The following is a 19,778-nucleotide window of genomic DNA, read 5'->3' as shown; positions in this document are numbered from 1 at the left end:
CTTCGTTGCACTGAACAATCTCGTCCAAAAATGGACATTGCATTGCCATGCTCATCAGCCAATAGCTGGACCTCTAAGTGCCTGGCACTAAAATAGTATTTTACAAAGATTTTTATCACAGTACAAGAAAAATAGTTCATCCTAAGTAAGTCATATAACTGGTACTTTCATTCATATAGGATGTATTAATTATCTAATACTAATACTTACTTTTTTGCAAGCTTCATAACAAACACAGGAGAACCAGGTACTTCAGTTTGAACCTGGGAAAAAAATTAGAGAAAAGTATTATCATTTTTCATAATTTAATTGATCCTGTAATTATAATAACACACATAACCTAAATTCATCCATGATGCAAGTAAATACCATTTAACATTCTTGTTATAATTATGTATGATGCTTTTTCAGGTTTCAAAACAAGTACAAATAGTTATTTCATTGTGGTTTGATCAATCAGGGTTTTATAAAATTATATTTCAAAACTGCTATTGGAAAATAACATAAGCTTCTCTATTAAAGGGCATAGTGAACACATACACTGTACCTGTCTAAAGAAGTTTGTAAACTCATCGTCACTTGAGGCTTTGCGAATTCCTTTACCACCCCCACCTTCAGAGGCTTTGATCATCACAGGGTAACCAATATCTCTAGCATATTTGATTCCCTGACTGACATCCTGCACACAGCCTTTCATGTACAAGTCATGTGAGACTCCCACAACTTTTCCATCAACAAAGTCTTTAGATGACTTGTCAAGTTTAAGACCTAAAACAGAGTACATTTCATAAATGGAAAACAACTCAACATAAAATGAGTGAGAAGTATTCTTTATTTGGGATGAGAGCATGCCTAGTCATTTTTCTGGACAGTGACTGTAGAAAAAAACAATTTTCCAGTCAAAGGAAGGTTTGAGAAAATCTGAGTGTTTAAAAAGTGATATGGTATCCAAGGCCAAACGTTATCATTCTGTGTAAATTTTCTATAAATGTATGTAATGATACATTTATCATAAACCTAAATACAGTGTTCTCTTGAACGGGTGATTTTTTCTTTTTTTTTAAGTTAACAAAAAAACACTACCTAACACTGCTCCAAGTATTCACTTAAGACTTGCATCAAATCAGACAAAGTTTGAAAATTGAGGAATATCACCATATATTCCAAGAATTATCAAGAGAAATTTCAGTCAAGAGACACAGTTAGAGCAGTCAAACAATTAACCACCTGTTCCGCTCCAAGGTAGAGTAGGTACACCAACTGTCTGAGCAACTATGGTTGATGCAATTTTGTCACCAAGAGCCCACATGGCTGAAGCTGGAGGGCCTGAATAAAGAATTTATCAGAGGTTCACTTCATTTACCACAGAAAAAGGCAATCCTTCATGAATAATGCATACTGATTAGTCAGGGTTTTCTTTAATTTAAGGTTTTGAGCAGCCGGAGCTTTTTTAAAGGTAAACAGTTTTGGGTATCAAAATCCAATATGGCGGACAAAATGTCATATTGTTCACACTTTCCCTGCCACCACAGCAAGATTTGTCAAAAAGACAGTCCCCATCAGAGCATTTTTAAACTAACCTTGAGTCAGAAGTCTTTTTATGTTTTCAGAAAAGATAGGCAGTGTAAATTTATATTTTTATTGAGCCCAAGTTTAGACCTGATAAACATCATCTCTGTATGGGCTTTTGAAGCAATGAAAGTAGCCAGCGAAACTTTGCTGGCTGCTGACTCTTATCTACAATCCTGTTAGTGCACTGTCAATTTACACCAGGGCATGACAACACACATTTGCTGATACAAGACTGCTTCCATATGTATAGGCAAATAAAAGTATACTTACCAATAAAAGTGATTCCATGCTTTGAAAGAAGGTCGGGTAGTTTTGGATTTTCAGAGGCATGACCCCATCCAGCCCAAACTGCCTGGAAAATTAACAAAACTTTGCAGTCTCATTTTGGAGGTGGGGGCAATGGCATTTCCTGCTGCTTCTGGTTTATCTTTCAGGCATTTGTTTGTCTTTCATTAAAACTAGGCTCAAGTGCTTCACAGTAGTCACTTTTCAGTGCTATAAATACGTTTACCACAAGGAAACAAAGATTATTTTACTTTCATCCTTGTTGATTGAAAAACAATTTGACTCTGAAGTTTGAATCAACAGATAATCTCAGTGGGTGAGATGTTGATACTGGAGATTTTCAACAAATAATGCAGATTTTGAATCTTTTGTTAAAGAAACAGATCAAATCAGTGGGTGAGATATTGACTCTAGAGATGTTCAACAAGTAATGCAAACTTTGAATCTTTTGTTAAGGAACATCCAAATCAGTAACATTATTTATTTAAATTGCAATGAGTGGGAAAGTAACCATAACTGGCAAATATTTTGACTCCACAATTGATCATATTCTTTGTCCAACAGGCATAGTATAGTAAAATATGGCATTGCCTAAGGCATACTAAAATTTTAGGTACAGGTACATAGCAGCTTCGGGTGAAAAGAACAAACCTGCACAGGAATTCTCTTTGCAATATCCAGAATCAATTCAACATTAGCATAGTTGTGATTGTTTGTTCCACCAGGTACTGGTACATACTGATCAGCCATCTTGATGTACTCTGCATTAGCCTGAAAGTCATTTGTACTTCAAAGTAAATTCTTGATTTTCTTAATAATGAGTTATATGTCCCCATGAATAAAAAAGATTAACTTCAACCATTCAGATCAACTTTAAAGCATGAACATCCAACTAATCTAAATGCATGGTCATCTTTTTTTTTAGCAAATTGAGTAGGTACTATAACATTCTGAACACAATTTTATATCTGGTGGAAATAAATGGGAGATATACTGTGATATTTTTGTGAGAAACTCGGCAGATTACCAGTTCACTTAAAAACCATATCATCGAGAATATAAAGAGTTAAGAACAGTAGAATGTTCAAAGCTGCTCACCCGTAGATCTTCTGGGGTGACCATTGCAACAAAACGTATAGCTTTCTCATTACCAAACAGTTCATAAGCCCAGCGTCTACAAGACCTCATACATTTCACAGCTGCAATGCCATTATTGGCTATCAGGACCTTTTCTATAACTCTTGAGCCACCACAACGCTTGACAAATTCCGCAGGTGTTGCAAATGTCTGTTGAGACAAAATTAGAGCCAGACTCTATTACTGATAGTCAGTCTATACTATAATATTAGCCACTACTATGTAACATAATCTACAACATTCTTTCTAAATTTTTGTTTGGTTTTCAAGTGTGTTTTATCCACTTCTTTTAGGAGTTGGTTTATTTCTCTGGGCTTAATATTAATACTACCAACTCAGATATGCACACAATTAGGTAAATAAATACAAGTACAATAAATAAAATAAAGAATTATCACTTAAAGCATAACCTTTGAACATTATATGCCATTGAGAAAGACTTCAATATGAAAATGCCTCATTTCTTTAGAACAATTTACTTAGTGCTATTTCAAACATAACAATTGAGAAAATCTCCTGGAAAAATTAATCCAAAAACAAATAACAGGGAATAGCATGTAAACAATTTATTACTTCAAGTTTTATATAAATTAGAAATGTGGGATTAAGCAAAAATTAAAGTAATCAGAAAAAATTGAAAAAAGTTCCAGCCGTACTTTGTACACAATTAACACTATTGCACAATACCACACCTCCAACACACCCCCAAAATTAACTGTCTAGACAAAGGCTCAACAGGTTTGCTGGATTTTATTTCACACAAGTAAACTCGTCCCTTGGACACTTAGCCAAAGAAAACTCACTTACGTAATGGGTACATAAAACGTTGACTGGAGAACTTAGCCTACCACATTATAACGATATTTGAATGGTTTACCTCATGAAATTGAAGTACGATATGATTGGAAGTTAGTCTTGGGATATGAAGTGTGCTTTTCAGTCAATCATAATTCCCGATGAAGTAAGATTAACAGAAGTAATTGACTATGCCTTAAAATATCTCTATTAAAGGACAAGCGATGGGTTTCTGTACTTAAATGAATGTTTAATATTGAAAACACTGAGACCTCATGTAACATTTAGCTACTGTGTGTGTCTCATTTTATTACTTACGTTGCAATCTTTGCTCCCTTTCGAGTCGATCTTCATCGAAATTCCGTCTTCGCTGACATCTGAATCGTTATCAGAGACAGACATTGTGGAGCTGGAGGAGAAAGTAAACAAATGATTAGCTGATTGTACAAAACGGATATCAATCGGATGAATGTTTTTGTCAACAAATTTAAAATTACAAACCTTATAGCGTTCAAGCCGCGGCTTTCTGTGTCCTCTTCGCTCGATTCCCTGTAAATTTAAGAGTCTCACTAAGTTTCTCCTCGTGAATAACTCCGCACTGTTCAGAGAACAGCGCGTTTCGATCTGCTCTTGTACTTCCCTAAATCACGTTGTTCGTATCCCGAGCTCGCTTGCCTTTGAAAGCTTGGCTTGCAAATTCTCTACTGAGCATGTCACACGCGTGACAAGCACGTGAAACGCACTCGTCACGCAGGCTACCTGGTACATCAGGAGTTGCTCCAAGAAATACCTCATAAGGTCTACAACAGTTACATTTTACATGAGCATGTGCCAAGATCGTGAATTCTAAAATCAGTCAGAAAATTGATACTGGTCTTAAATGACAAAACGCTTTTTTTTGTTTTGAATCAACCACGCTCAAATACGTGACAGGCTGAGTAGATACCTTTACAATTGTTTTAATGCAACCTTATTCACAGTCTCTGTGCTAAACCATTTTTATTTTATTTATTTATCTTTATTGTGCGACTTTGTCAACGTTGGTTGTACGATCCTCAACAGCTTTACGAAACAATAACTTATTAATTTCGTGTTTAGACGGCAAGCGACTTTATAAGGAAAGTCACGCAACACATCAGTGCGCTAAGCTCATTATTATTAATAAGAAAATTTAAATCGTTCCTTCGTTTTTGTCGATTTTCCTTAAACTTAATCCAAGCAAAGAAATAGAGAAATATTATGTTTTCTTCCTTTTCCATCCGACCGAAAAGAAGTTTCAGTACACACTTCACACTAACACCACAATTCTTTCATCACGGTATTTATTATGTAAGGCTTCCTTGGTCATTTCATCAAAGTTTATAGCTATGAGATTATTCTTAGAAGGCATTTCATTTCCTTCCATTTTATTATTTTTTGCTTAATTTTATCAAATTTTTAATCCCGGCTAAGTCTTAGTCTCGCTCTTAAGAAATTACTTTCCACAGTTCAAGTGTCTGAATCCTCATTTGGTTACGATACCTTTCACTTATCGTTTTTCTAAACAGTGAAGAGCCGCCTGCAGTGCATGTGATGCACAGCCTCCAGGTTTCAGGGTCCACCCGTAACCCATGGAACATCCACAGCACGGCATTATCACATTATATTTTGCCAATTAAAAAATCAAAAAAACAAAACAAACATTATAATAAAAGTTATAGTGATCACTTTTACATTTTTCGCACTTTTAAGACGACTGGTAAACTTACCTGAATAGTCTAAAGCGTCTTTGAAAGGAGCCCATGGTGCGACTTACACTCGTTACTTTTTACAAAGAGTGATGCGCGGTATCCAAAATGCCCTTTGTTCCGCGGTTCACTGAGAATACGAGAGATTTGATACACTGTACGTTTATGAAGAGACTCAAGGACATCTGTTTTGGAGAGGATGAAAGAAGAAAACAAACTAATTAATACCGTGTCACCCGAGTGTGTTTTCCAGATAATTTGTGTAATTAGTGACAGCAGCCTAGAGACTGAGACGAGATCACAAAATCTTATTGACAGCACGGCTAACCTAAACATCCTTAGACCTTCTATAACCAATCAATAATGAAATCATTATCTATAAATAAACATGTTGTTTTCCTTCTCCCGGAAGGATTTCAATCTATTGTTCAGAACTGGTTGTGCTCTTCACATGACAATACTTTTGTTTTCCTTTTCTCTGAATTTTTTTCGGCGTAAAAACCCAGGCAAATCACACAATTTGGTCTGCTATGTTTAAAAATTGTAAAGGCTTCCACTTTTGAGTCGTTTCACATTTCAAAATTTCCTTCATAGTCTTCTTTTAAGAACGCATGCCAGCATGAACACTCTCGGGGTTGTAAAGCAGCCCGAAATGTTGGCAACAGCGGACGGCATTCGATAAAGTTCCATCGAAAGCATTTGAGCTGACGATCGGAAGGTCACAAGTTCTACCATCAGTGAAAGCACCCGGATTGCTTATGAGGAAAATACTTCATATGTGCCCGCTCAGACCGAGGAACATAGGCCGGTAACAGGAACTATCTTACTAGCACATTTATAATTGTTTGGAATGATGAATAAAGTAATATTTCGTTTTCTTTCGTTATTTCTTTATTCTTCATTTATTCATTTTTTTGTTATGTTTCTGACTCTTCTTGGCCTATGTGCAAGTCTTGTGATTTTTTGCGCCTTTAAGTTTCGGGTTTCTAAATTGATCGAGTAGATGTCATCTCTCTTTGTTGAGGGTAGCAAAGGGGATCGAAGGGAGGGGGGGGGGGTTACCAGGTGCCGTTTCACGCATGAATGTTGGTAAAATCCATGCGTCGCGTGTAATTTAAACAATGTTTCATGCTTTACGAATCTAGAAGAGGAAAATTCAAATCTCACCTTACATTGCATTGCTGTAAAAATTCCCGCGTCGCCTATCAATTTTTGGTGTAATCATGGGTTGCGTTTAAAACCTTTGCCACCCTCTTTTCTTATTTAACCCTAGTTTTGTTACAGTTTCTTATAGTGTATAACTTTTGAACGATTAACTTAGGAACAAAGCTCAATCTAATATCAAGGTACTATGAACTACTGAAGAAAAGTAGACATTAAACTAGAATACGTATTTCCTAATATAGATGGTAATTTGAACATTAATTGAAGATTACCTAATTAACTGTGCTGCAGCAGGTAATTTGCTACATCAGGAACCACATTCCACTATAAATAATTTCATTTGTCGCTCTCAATAATTTTTAATATCCACGTGTTTGCTGTCTGTTAATCAGTTTATTTACAAGTTGACGCGGAAGTTTTCATTCAGAGGATGATAACTTATGGGCAAAACATGGTATTCCTGAGATATATCTGCAATAGCGGAGTGGAGGGTGAAACGCTAACGTAATAGTCACCTGCGGTCACGGATTAGCGCCCCATTTGATTCAGGGCCGGTCGAAGAACTCTTATTCGTTTCATGCCTAAAGAAACAGAAGCCTTGATGATATAGGCCGTTAGCCCGTCTCTTGTGGACGCCTATATTGGCCGGAAGGGTATAGATCACGCAAATTATATCGAGTGGTGGATCACACGTTTATCTCCTCTGAATGAATGCTTCCTTTCTACTATACATCATTATACACGTAGTTTAACGAGAAAATCAAGATAAGGCTCACATGATTAATGACTTGATATTTCCGAAACTCTCTGTTCTAAAGTTAGAGGTGCTTATCGATATTTAGTTTGTATTTAATTATAGCCTGGGTCTTACAAGCGTCGGATTTATGTTCCCAGCATCGATGGCTCTAATTTCAAAATTAAAAAACAGTTTTTCATAACATTGATGAACTTTTTATTTATATCTAGCTCATAATCATTTTAACCCTCGAATTGCCAAGTATTTTCCACTTTTCTTTTACGTATTTTTGCAGTCCATGACATACTTTGATCGCCTCCCTCTTCTCCCTCTTCTTCCCCTTCCCTATCGTCCCGAAACATGAATACTTAAATTTTTTTAATAAGTTTTAAGTTTCAAGAGGGGGGAAAGGGATACAGATAACTGTAAGGGAGATTAGCCTTTCTACTTTCAATAAACGGAGTTTTGAAAGCTAGCAGACGAAGTCCGCATTGTGGTTCGCTGGAAAACAGACTAAGTGAAAGAGACCTGATCAAGTTCATGGCAACATATACTACATGATTACGTTTAGAATTATATGAGCTAGAGCTGAAGAGCAAACTAAGATAAAATATTTCTTTAGGAACCAAATAAAAATCGAAACAACTGAAAGTTAGAGAGTTTTAGACGTGATATAGAACTAGATTGCTAGGCGAGCTATACATCGTTGATTGGTGCTGTGAATTTGGTAAATTTGGTTGATGAAGTCGGCATCTGGCTGTTCTCTGGTACGGGAAAATTATCAAAATCACCTTCCCCAACGCTTCTGGCATTGTTTTCCTCCTAAAATTAAGCAACAAATTAAAATGGAAACCATGCTTGTTTGTATCTATTCTAGCTTTATTCGGTAGTAGCTGCCGAATCCTACACATCGCAGGTTATACCCTCATGAAGACGTCATATCATAGTGCAGGAGATATTATAAACTGTTTTTTCATCTCTTGCATAATGATACTCAGACCCATACACGTAGTAATTCAAATGAGGGCCTTACAAGTCCTGTTCTGTATTTCATATAATAATTACTGGATCTAAAGGACCATGTTGTCCGATCATAGAACAAACAATTAAACTGGCAGAAACTGAAATATTTCAGCTAAGTGAGTTCGAACCATTCATTTATTGAGTATTTCAAAGCTTTGGTTGACTTAAGCGAGTAAATTTCAAAACATGTTAAACATGTTACACAAAGGTATCTCATGAGTTTTGACCAATTTTTGATAATTTTTTTTTCACACCCAGACACCGACCGTCAAAGGGTCAAAGGAAACTTTATCTAGTCCTACGATTGAGACATTTAACCACCCGCCAGTTTCATGGACCAAGTTTTTTTGCAAGAGCAGATGCATGGTATAACTGACAATTAACGCCGAATCAGTGGAGGTGTAATACTTACATTTAAGGGCGAAATTTTCAAATTCTGCATTATCAGGTCGATCTTGTCATCAACTAAAACATAACAAATGTAACTTTAAAGCATAAAAAATGATGTAAAAAAAGACTATTTATCGAAGTTTACACAACTGACAAAAGCAATAATAACAATAAAGCCTGAAAATTAACTAAAGCAATACTAAAATCTATTTTTGAAAAAAAGAAAACAGAGCATTTAACCCGAATTTTAGGCTTCATTTTCAAAAGTGCTTAAGTTGTGTTCTTTATGGGATGATGTTTCTTTTCTTGATTAATACTTTAGTTCCACATTTTAAATAGAATTACTATCATACAGTGGCCTAATTAAATAAACTCGAATAATAATCGGCTCCCAATGATAGCTTTGTTGATCGCATTGTTATCCATGGGTTTGAGCCCCATTCAGCCGATTGTGGCCTGATACATACGTGCTGTCGTGTGTATAGTCATTTCAACGGGTGTGTTAGCAGTGCTCTTTGTCCCACCTGAGGAGGTACACGTGATTTTATCGCTACTCACATCGGAAAAGACCGAACTAATAATTGTGACCTTTGAGTTCTCATATAACCACTAACCTAACATTTTGAAAAAAACCGCAAGAGTTACACAACCTACCTGACAATGGAAACGCTCCACCATATTTTTCGAGATACCTTTTAGTAAGCAGTGGAAACAGACGCTCGCGATAAAAATTCTTGTATTGTTTTCGACGGTCTTTTGCATCCTGTCATAGTGAAACATATCTGGTTTCTGACTTGAAAGTTAAAAACGAACTGATAAAAAGACAAAATATCTCGATGTTGACTTAGCTTCCTAGGTTAGAAGAATTTCACCTACCTCTTCACGAGGATTACCATGCAAACGAATGTAAAGGAGTGCTACTGGAACAGATAGCAGGTTGAACGGTACCACAATAGAGTGAAGATTCCTGTACTGGCTTTCCACAACAGCGCGTGAAAATTTCCACTCAACTTCCGCATTGTTCTACAGGCAAGAAAGACAACAGACGTCTTATTTTTCGTTGATGATTTCTGAATTAAAAAGGTGCAACACTAGCTGGATGTAAGCGTTTATAAGCATGAAGTCAATGCGACCTTTTCGTTTAACACACAAGCAAAAAAACACACACAAACAAACAACATCTCGTTTAACACACACGCAAAAAAAAAACCCACAAACGAACAATCAAAGATCGGCCATACATGGTGTACCAAAGAACTCCTCAGAGATAGGATCGAAATCTTAAGCCATCCAAGCGCGTGTCATCGATAACCAAGTTTACGGACGGCTAACTGAGTGTGAATGCATCCATCAGTAGCAGTGTACCACAGGTTACGAGAGTAAATAGCCACGTAAATTCACCCAGCTTACCCACGTGGAAGAGAAACAAAAAATAGACAAACACTAATGGGGAAATGGTACTTATCATATTTTTAATGCTTGCTTGATGACAAAGGTATTGCCTATGTAACAGCTATCACAAAACATGATGCATTTGACCCTATCCGCACTAGAAGTAAAGCAAGTCTAGAAAGGATCCTAGACTGACAGCAAAAATTTAACCTCAATACTCATTTCAAAATATTTCGTGATTTGTTTTTGGTTTTCTTATTTTCCTGATTATTCAAAAAGGGAGCTTTGTACCTTACAGCGCATGATTATCTTAAGAGTTGCTAAGTTACTCATCTCACCGTAATATTGTCATAAGTCTTGGAAAGTAAGGCCACAAGCATGTTGATCAGCATGATAACGGTCAAAATAAGGAAAACCAAGTATAGACCTCTGGTGACTAAGAAGGCGAGACTATCAGTGGTATTCATCTTATTCAATTCAGTTAGACCAAACACTGACCATATAAGGTGTCCAGATGTCTTGTACAGGCTGAAAAATCGAAATTATTCTTCTGTTATGATCGATATTGGCTAAAGGACATTACGGCTAACAAATTTCAGTCCAACGATACAGAAAATTATACTCTTACTTTGCATGTTGTCGAGTACTAAATTTTCCTAACAATATGCGCTGGCTACTCCATGCAGCAATTTTGTTTCTCAACGTTTAGGAGAATGTTTAGCGAATCATAATTTTCAAATATTTATAAATGCTATTTCACAACAACTTATTTATAACATCAATGTGGGTTGGCCATAACCAAGTAAGATTCACTCTCGGTTAAGTCGAGCTTAGTTTGAGGAAAAATATACCTAAACGATTCTACCAAAGAACGATCAGTAGGGACTCGCCAAACAAAAATGCAGCCTACAAGTCATGTACCCTCAACTGATGAAAAATTAACCTGGCGTGTTTTATTCCTTTTTGTCAAAGGCTGAGCTGAAATCTCTGTACAAGACACATGTAAAGATGTGAACCTAATCTTCATTAACCAGTTACACTCCGAAATCAGTATGCGTATTCTCCACACTGTTCTCTAAACAGTTCCTGTGATACTAGCAGAGAAAATTCGTTAAGCAATCATGAGCCTCAGTTCTTCTTGTTGATTATTTTCTTTAACATATGACCTTGTAGTTTGATTCAGGGGTGATGTTGTAAGGACAAATTAGATGCTAGTCAATCTGATGGGTTGAGGGGTTAAGCAGATAGAATGACGTACCACTCTAATGCCCCTGCTTGGTCACAATACCTGGATGGGAACAAAATGAGAGCCAAATTTGTAGCTTATATAGAGTGGACAGTGTAGGAGGAACAGAGATGAAAGGTAGGTATGACATTTCTTAAATAAAGAGAATTTATTATAGAGGACTTTATTATATGATAGCCGGACTCGTGCTACCATGAGAGGCTGATCCAAGGCATTGGCTGATGTTGGTACACATCTGGAGTAATGCTTTACATTGCCTGAAAGAATTCTCTCATACATGATTTCTGAAGATAATTTCACTGATAATTTTTCCTTTAGAAACAATTTAATGACCAAAGACATCTTCTTTATGGAGATTTCCAAAGGACTTTTTTTAGAGCATGACAATATTCTGGATCTGTTTCGATAATACCGCTAACATGCACATTGTTGTTTTGTTTTTTTTAACTTGCTGAACTTTTTTTCTTCTTGAAACAACTCTAACACGGAGCTATTTTACAAAAGGTAGAAATTCAAGTTGGAGGATGGATTGGTAACCAGTCAGGTCAAGGCAGTTTCAGTTTGCTAGTAATCTGAATTTATTCAAAGTTTGTATTACTCTTCCGTGTTGTAAAAGTGAGCTTTTGATCGGATAAATTAAATGATACTAGTTACCTGTTAGGGACTTGTCCCAATAACAAAAGAACAATTCAACAAGGAAAAGGAACGTAACTCACGGTGCTAAGTTGGTTTCACCACTAGTATCGTTGGCGCCGTAACCCAATTTGAAGAGATCTGCATTGGAAACCTTTGTTATGGCCAACGAAAACGCGGCGACCACGAAAGCAAACTGCATAAGTATGGTGAGTAAGTCAAGAATCATCCGAAATAAAGCCAACTGCAATGGACCAACAAATGAGTTAACCTCCAGGATACTGGAGAAGCGCAATACCAATAACATGGTATTTACGCCATAGAGGATGTTGGCAGTTTCTAACAGGTCATTATCATAAGTTTCGCCTCCGCGGATAACCGTCGCAGTGCGCGTCAACACAATCAGGATATAGATGAAGAGAGTCAGGACATCCACGTAGTTCCACATGTCCCTGCAAGTTAAAATAAAAGAGGTTTCCATGTTCACCTGTTTGAATCATCATTTCACTCCAGAGTCCAACGTGAAGCGTCTGGTGAAGAGTTGCGACACGCCTTGTGAACTCTGTATGAGAGTGTAAGGTGGGGGCAATGGATTCGAAGGCCTCAAAGGCGTCAATATTTCCTCGTTTTACCCACAGTAGGTGATAATAAATTGCATTTTGGAAAAAAAAAAAGGTTCTGATCTCCTTAGGCTCTTAATCTGTCTATCATCCACAGTAATCTTCTAACGCAAGCTACTAGACTTCCTTTCAGGCTGGTGTTCTTAACCTCCAAAAGTTTCATGTTGAAAACACTTTTTTTAACCGAATAAACAAAAACGCCAAATCCGTAAGAGCTACTGTATACTCGTGGTCACAGAATTGAAGCCCATTCCTCTTTATCAAAGAAGATATACGCTGCAAAAATTTCAAATCAATCATAAGCGAAATGTCTTACTTGAAATATTTCAGTCGCGACCGCTTGTACTGCTGGAATTCACTCAGGATCATGCCACAGAAGAAAAAGAAAATTATGTACTCTTCGTATGTTATTGCGATCCGAGAATCCGAAGTGCAGACTATGCAGTGAAATGCTATAAATACCACTTGGGTCAGCTTGTCTTTTATAAACAAGACAAAGGGAGAAGTCAGGTAATTCAGGTAAGAATCTGTTGAAAACAAATCGAGAGATGAATCGATAAATGTGTCGATCATTCATTTATTCACCCAGTCATTCAATCTATCAATCAATCATTTGATATTTGACTCGATCACTTCATCAATCCATCCCTCTATCAACTTGGCAAGAGGGTAAGTTAGGAAACCGAACGACCAACCAGCTTTTTTACTCTTATTATTTTAAAAAAACTTTTTTTTTAAATTTTTCTAGTATTCTGACATACCTATGATACTCAATCGTGATCTTTTCACACCCGTACGCGATTTTCCTCTTTGTTCTTGTGACCTCACACGCCTCTGCAAAACGATAAGAATACAAAAGTTTTCATGAAAGATCAAAAGTCAGTCGTCAAAGACAGCAAACGATATAGCTCAAATAACAAGCATAACAAACTATATTAAAAGATTTTGCACCTCTTTTTGGTCATGGTAAAAAGCATATCCAATAATCGGAAGCAGAAATGGAGTGAGGATCGTGTCTATCAGTATCAGCAGGTACAGAAAAGGTCGAAACTTTTCACGAGGCTTTAAAACCTTAGGTATTCCAAGATTCCATCTCATTTGTAGTCTCTTGTACAATAAAGGATGTGCAACAAACTATAAAATAATTCAAATCTGTTATTGGTAAAAAGAGTCAGAATTAAAAAAAAAAAAAAAAAGATGATAAACGAAATCAATAAGAAAACTTGTATAATATGAGCTATGTACTAAATAGCGATGCTGATGAAAGCTAGCAAAGTTCCAAATCAGTATGCATTACCAATATTACTCCGGTCTGGTATGAAAAAGGGCTGTTCAAGATTGTATTTCACTATAGTTTCAGTTTTCTGTAGGTAATCACAATCGGACTCTTAATGCAACATCTTTAAGAAAAGTGACACCTCTGTCAAGCTATATTTGTGTTGTTTTTCAAAAAGATACGTACTTTCTTTTGAGAATATTCAATTGCCTTATCCGTCATGCCACTGAGCATCGAGGCACAGCGATCAACGTTTTCCGGTACGTCTTGCAATGCAAGCTGCTCACTGCCATTAACCTGATCGATGAGCTGCACAGCAAAATCCTCTGTCTGGTCTGCAAGATTGTTTAGGGTCTCGGTATTCTCTATGTACGATTTTGCCAAAACCCGCAAGTTACTGTTAACCTGAAGACCAAGAAATTTATAATCAATCAAATAAACATGAGAATAAAGTATTAAAAACTTTCTCACTATTTTCAAAGCACCCTGTTTTTACAGTTTACAGAAAAAGACTCTGCTTTGGGCGTTCTGCGTTGTTATATAATTAAAATGTAATTACTTTGAGTTCAGCATGATCTTGTCACATAAAAGGGATAATAAAAACATATATTTTCAGGAGAAATGATGAACAAGAAATTCAAAAGAAGGAGACTGTTTATTGAGGTTTCAGTTCAAAGTGTATTGGAGTGGTCACTTGTTTTTTATAGGAAGAGCCCAAAACGTATTTTGAAATGAAAGTTACCCGGTTCCCTCGCAGAACTTTTCTCTGCATGACTCAGGTAAAAGCCAAATTTGATGTTTATATTGGTCATTGCCATATCGTCGTCCCAGGGGAACATAAGTAGAAACCTGTCAAAGTGAAACTATTGTTTAATCATAATCAAATTTACGTAGGAGCAAAATTACTCTACCTTAAAAGCTGTCGATATAGGATCACTGCAAGAACATAAATTTTTAACAGTAACCATGCTTTTAATTTCGTCGACAGTCCATTGACCGCTGCGGTTGCCAACTTTATCCGCTGCTAAATTCTTCAGCGCTTTTTCTCCTATGGAAAATAAACTTTGTTCAATTTGCCTACCATATTGACGAGGAAGAAAATTTGGCGCGTCTTGTAAATCTATTTATTCTGAAGTGGTGAAAGATTCAGAGGAGAGGAGTACTTCTCTGTTAACAGCCACTGAACTAAACTATCATAAAATATAAAATATAAGATATTACGATCACTCTTGAACCCGTGATCTTGCTAAGTCACCAACTAAAAAAGTGCAGCTATAAAATTAGCGCTTTTTCTCCAATTTTGCTCGATTTGTCAACGACCTTCGAGGAAGAAAACTTAACTTTAGGATTACATGTCTCTTAGTTAATTTATTCTGAAGTCATGAAAGATTAAGAAGAGGGATGTGACTTCTCTGGTTAAGGTCACTGAGTTAACATCTTATGCCCTTGAAAAACACTTTAACTCGTGATTCTGCCAAGTCATCAGCTAAACCAATAATAACAATGCCAGAAATAAATTCAGTAAAGGCACTGAGAAAATATCCTGAGCAAAGATGCGACAGTGGCTGCGACAATTATAGCAACAAAAATAAAGTAACAGCTGCATTCCCAATCATCAACGACTGCAAAAACCAATTTCGCAGTTTACCTAATCCTCGAATATGGCAGGAAAAAACGGAGAGGTCCGATAAAAATAGCAGTAGAATACGCATGGCAAAGAATACCTGACCGGAATGTGCAAAGCATATGCAAAGTGCAACAAACCTTCAGAAACATTTTGTTTCCACGACTTCTTCAGCTCAACTCCTTCCGCGCAATCACCTTAAACACATCAGATACTCTTAGTGCTAAGTAATGATTGGGTGGAAATAATGTTATTGTAATACTACTCTGAGCTTAAATTTCAATACTGTTTTCAAGGTAAAAACAAAGGTTAAATGATTCTTCCCTGTTTCTGACGCCCTTAATTATTAGATCAGCTGAATTTCAGAGGTTTCCACGGAAACATGAGCAGTTTTAGATCCTGCAACTTTAGAGTCAGTTTCTCGTTCCCCTTTTTTCTTCCTGTTCTTCTTATCAAATTTTACCGAGTCTGACAAAGACTACCTGCTTTAAGTCTTCAGTCAAGCTAATTCACTTCGATAGTTTAAGGCCTTTAGATGTATTTTTAACAAAAGTGAGGTTATTACCTTTTCCCTTCTCATTCCTTCCTGTTTTCTTGTACCGTCGAAAATCCAGGAGGTCTGTTGCTTGTTGTACTATTTTTACTCTACGCATCTTTTGGATCTATGTTTTAAAAGAAATCTGTTTATACCTAAGGAATTATTGACGTTTTATTTCTTTTTATTTTCGGACTTTTCATGTTGCTTACGGGTAGGTTAATAAACAAATGTAAAGGTGCGACGGTGGACCGGTGGAAAACGGTTATTGAAAACTACTCCTGCACCTTTTCGCACAAGGATCTAAAATTCAAATTTCAGTACACTTTGCAGAATTTTGATCATTCAAATTTTTTTAACATTAAATGTTTTTAAATTTTGTTTTTAACATTTTTTTTAGAATCAAAATACAATCTAATGCTTCGTCAAGTATTCGTGAAGTTTCTTTGAAGGAAAGAAAACGTTCCTTAAACCATATACGGTGTATAAAAGAGATTTCTTTTTTCGAAAAAAACATGCGATTAATCGGTGCTTTACAGCTGGTGTCACTTCTTCGTACTTTGAGCCCTTATTTACTCTTGGACCAGCTTCATTGGCTAACATGCAGACAATTCAGTTGCCCACCCAAAATACTCTACTCACTTGCAGTATAACATGCACGCAACGCTTAATCAGTTTTTTTTTTTTTTACCATGACGCCTCATTCATTCGAACTGAAGGAACAATGACACTTTGGTATATACTTCGTGAATAATTGACTATAAACAATAGAATGGTATTGATCCAGAGGGTGTCATTTGTTCTGTTTTTCCAATTATTAATGTTTCGCTTATCGGTATCGTGAGGTTAATTTGATCTTTTACAGCTTCATTGTTGATGCTGTCATAGTTCTTTTCAAAAGTGTTTTTTCCTCTATGATTAAACTCTACATGGCTTATGAAGGTTTTACAACACTTTTGCTTCAAGGGACTTACATTAATATAGTTATATGATTGAGTTTGTGAAAGCTACAGGCTGCTTTCTGGCTCCCAGCATGAATTTAAATGAACTTCGGGGTGAATATTTATACAAATTTAAATAATGAATCAACACAGGAAGCCATCATTACGCTTAAAGTCTGAAGTGGATAAATATATCGTTCTCATAAAGAAAATGGCGTTAACCTTCAAGCTTTCTCTTTTATTGTGTAATTGTAAGAGCGTGGCGTATTATAAGTAAAATACCCAGCATTGAAATTCGTCTATTATCGTTTAATTCAAATGCTCCTTGTGAAAAAAGCGAAAAAGAATTAGCTGCACCTGGTTTAAGAAAGAGTGGTTACCCAAGAAACTTTGAATGTTATAACACAACTATTTGAAACAAAAATAGATGATTACAGAATCTACGTTTTCAACGCAGTTGTTAACACTAAATTACCCTTTTATTTCAAACAGAGCCAGAGGAAAATCATTGAGCTAAAAACTCTATCCCGATGCGTCTAAATGACATTCAATTCTTTGAGACGTGATAGACACCCGATCCTTTCTTTTCCTAATTTCTCTTCGAGTTATTCGGTAAGGGCGTAATTACTACTTTCAAATTTCTCGAACAGTCTGGGTTCTGCTCTTTAAATTTAGCTGTTGGTAATTTGCTTTTAATCTTTACTCCGACCACGAAATATTGTTGAACACCTTCCAGAACTTAACAAGCGTGCCGCGAAATGCTTTTCACATTTTTTGGCATGTCGTACATACATTGTTTCAATTACCGGGGCCCTCCTAATCTGAATTCCCGAGCTGCCTCAATGTCTTTATTTTATCTCTTTAGCGCATGTTAAGCAGCACTAATCGCCTAACTTATATATTCTATAATTTCCTTACCTTATCTCGAAGATGAAATGACTCTAGCCAGAGCACCTGTGAGAAATCTATTGAAGCCCACTTTGTAATGCTCTCAAAACGTTTGGCAAAGCATCTTTCCGCTTATAAAATGATAGGCGAAAAAATTACCATATACCTCATCCATGATGATTAGACAGGTGTCTATCTTTGAATAGACAACACAAATTTATATTTCAATTAAGCCTCCCAGGGCACAATTATCTGTTTGGTTTTTTCATTACTGGCTATGTGACCTAGTATTAATTATTCAAACCTACTGAGCTCTTGAGCATTTTAAGAATTTAGGAAATAAGACGACTGTTCTAAAACTTTGAACCACGAGCTCAGTAAATATCACGAAATGTCCGCACTGACGTATCCTGTGACCTAGCAATTCTCTATCAAAGATGAATTTGAAAATGTAACCAGCAAGGTATGTCGGAAAACATCATAAAGATCCCATACATTAATTAGATGAATGATGACTGGGCTATTCTTTACTGTTAATTAAATGCGCCATATGTTCTCGTATCTTTACTGCATATTTTTCACTAACACCTGCCTTCACTTTACCCACGAAACAACTACTATTATATACTTTGGCTGCATTGAAAGTCAATGTATAGGCTGCAATTTTGTGTCTAAAATTAATAAGAGTTAAGAAGAAGTTCCTTTTGCCAGTCATAGAAAAACGTGATCTCTATCGAATAAAAATCCCTTGCTATTAGACATATCACTCATTCACGGTAATGAGGAGGCGGTGCATTTTTGGAGGCAATGAATCTTTTGTGTAAATTGTCATTCATAGGCAGTGCTGTTGTTGTCGGCAAATAGGTCAAAAGATATAGGCATTGTTGCTCAAGCTTTCGATGGAGATGCCTGGAAATTGACTGGCTTCTTCTTACGCGTTTCACAGACTCAGATGAAGTCGAGGTGTATAAAAACGCCAAGAAACGGGCGCTGCCAGCAATGTAGGAAGAAGTTCTTATGAAATCTATAATTCATCCTTGAGATGAAGTAATATGTATGGCCGAAATTTTTTAAATTTTCTTTTTTATAATAAAACTAATAAATTTTATAGTACTTGACAGTACAATGTAATAGAATGCATTACTTACAATAATATCACTTACGATATGGCCGTATTTATAAAATAAATGAGATAGTGCGCGAGCTCTCACTGGTCATCTGGTGAGTTTAGATAAGAATATGACAGTGAAACGCGAAAATAAGTCTTTTGTGGGCGTGTCTCAGATTCATTTTTACTTCTGGCGGAAACGCGCTCAGCTCGTAAGATTAAATACATGTTTCATTACAATTGCATGTATTTTTCCATCAGTATCTCCAATATAAGCGTAAAATTCTCCTCTAAAAAATTGAGTTCTAGCTCAAAAATGAACCGCGATATGTACAGGATCCGTAACTTCTTCGTCCTGGAAAGGAGTGGGCAAGATTTCCCTGTAACCCTATACTTCATTATAAATACAGAATTGCGATATGAAGATGGCGTTTACCTCTGATAGACCTTAGGTTTTAATCGACTAATCTCAATGAAACACACCATACACAAACATGGTGGTCGAGCGCACCGAGTCAGCAAATCAAATGCTGAAAATTCAAATACACTGAGTCAACTCTAATATAAATTAAATAGTTCGTAAAATCGTATGGAACTGGTAAGGGGGACAGCAGTCTTTATGTCGCTGACTGCTGCTATTGATTTGATTATGAGAAGTCTGCATCTGGCTGTTCTCTGGTACGGAA

General features: G+C 36.4%; 2 protein-coding genes across 6 annotated transcripts in view; both read right to left on the bottom strand.

Moving 5' to 3' along the window:
* LOC113674724 (acetyl-CoA carboxylase) overlaps nucleotides 1-5,876 on the bottom strand; it is a 37,861-nt gene extending 31,985 nt beyond the window's left edge. For 2 of the 3 annotated variants that reach the window (XM_089197688.1, XM_089197687.1), the window contains exons 1-10: nucleotides 5,538-5,790; nucleotides 4,291-4,338; nucleotides 4,108-4,198; nucleotides 2,956-3,144; nucleotides 2,509-2,628; nucleotides 1,843-1,924; nucleotides 1,228-1,326; nucleotides 548-768; nucleotides 211-263; nucleotides 1-87 (exon numbers count right to left, since the gene is read on the bottom strand). The exon at nucleotides 1-87 is cut by the window's left edge and continues 70 nt beyond it. In XM_089197688.1, coding sequence (XP_089053814.1) covers nucleotides 1-87; nucleotides 211-263; nucleotides 548-768; nucleotides 1,228-1,326; nucleotides 1,843-1,924; nucleotides 2,509-2,628; nucleotides 2,956-3,144; nucleotides 4,108-4,198; nucleotides 4,291-4,338; nucleotides 5,538-5,572 — 1,025 coding nt within the window. In that variant the 5' untranslated portion in view covers nucleotides 5,573-5,790. Of the gene's footprint in view, nucleotides 88-210; nucleotides 264-547; nucleotides 769-1,227; nucleotides 1,327-1,842; nucleotides 1,925-2,508; nucleotides 2,629-2,955; nucleotides 3,145-4,107; nucleotides 4,199-4,290; nucleotides 4,339-5,537; nucleotides 5,791-5,844 lie in introns of those variants that run through there. The other variant, XM_089197686.1, reaches the window with a different exon arrangement.
* Nucleotides 5,877-6,389: 513 nt separating this feature from the next.
* On the bottom strand, nucleotides 6,390-18,486 carry LOC113674825 (short transient receptor potential channel 5). 3 transcript variants are annotated; one of them, XM_027191321.2, is made up of 15 exons: nucleotides 18,015-18,486; nucleotides 16,186-16,282; nucleotides 15,761-15,817; nucleotides 14,908-15,044; nucleotides 14,183-14,401; nucleotides 13,672-13,854; nucleotides 13,482-13,554; nucleotides 13,037-13,247; nucleotides 12,184-12,552; nucleotides 11,480-11,509; nucleotides 10,560-10,749; nucleotides 9,706-9,852; nucleotides 9,484-9,592; nucleotides 8,852-8,904; nucleotides 6,390-8,238 (listed from the first exon to the last, which is right to left on the bottom strand). In XM_027191321.2, the coding sequence occupies exons 2-15, from the start codon at nucleotides 16,271-16,273 to the stop codon at nucleotides 8,113-8,115; spliced, it is 1,992 nt and encodes a 663-aa protein (XP_027047122.2). In that variant the 5' UTR covers nucleotides 16,274-16,282; nucleotides 18,015-18,486; the 3' UTR covers nucleotides 6,390-8,112. The 3 variants fall into 3 exon arrangements, with proteins under 3 accessions (XP_027047122.2, XP_089053816.1, XP_089053815.1); XM_089197690.1 differs by having other exon boundaries at nucleotides 13,512-13,554; XM_089197689.1 differs by lacking the exon at nucleotides 18,015-18,486 and adding an exon at nucleotides 16,798-16,853.
* Between the last annotated feature and the right edge of the window lie 1,292 nt (nucleotides 18,487-19,778).

This window comes from Pocillopora damicornis, chromosome 2, assembly GCF_964200805.1.
Source record: "Pocillopora damicornis chromosome 2, jaPocDami1.2, whole genome shotgun sequence".
Lineage (NCBI taxonomy): Eukaryota > Metazoa > Cnidaria > Anthozoa > Scleractinia > Pocilloporidae > Pocillopora > Pocillopora damicornis.
Note: the sequence above shows the minus strand (reverse complement) of the source record. Positions and strands in the feature narration are given on the sequence as shown.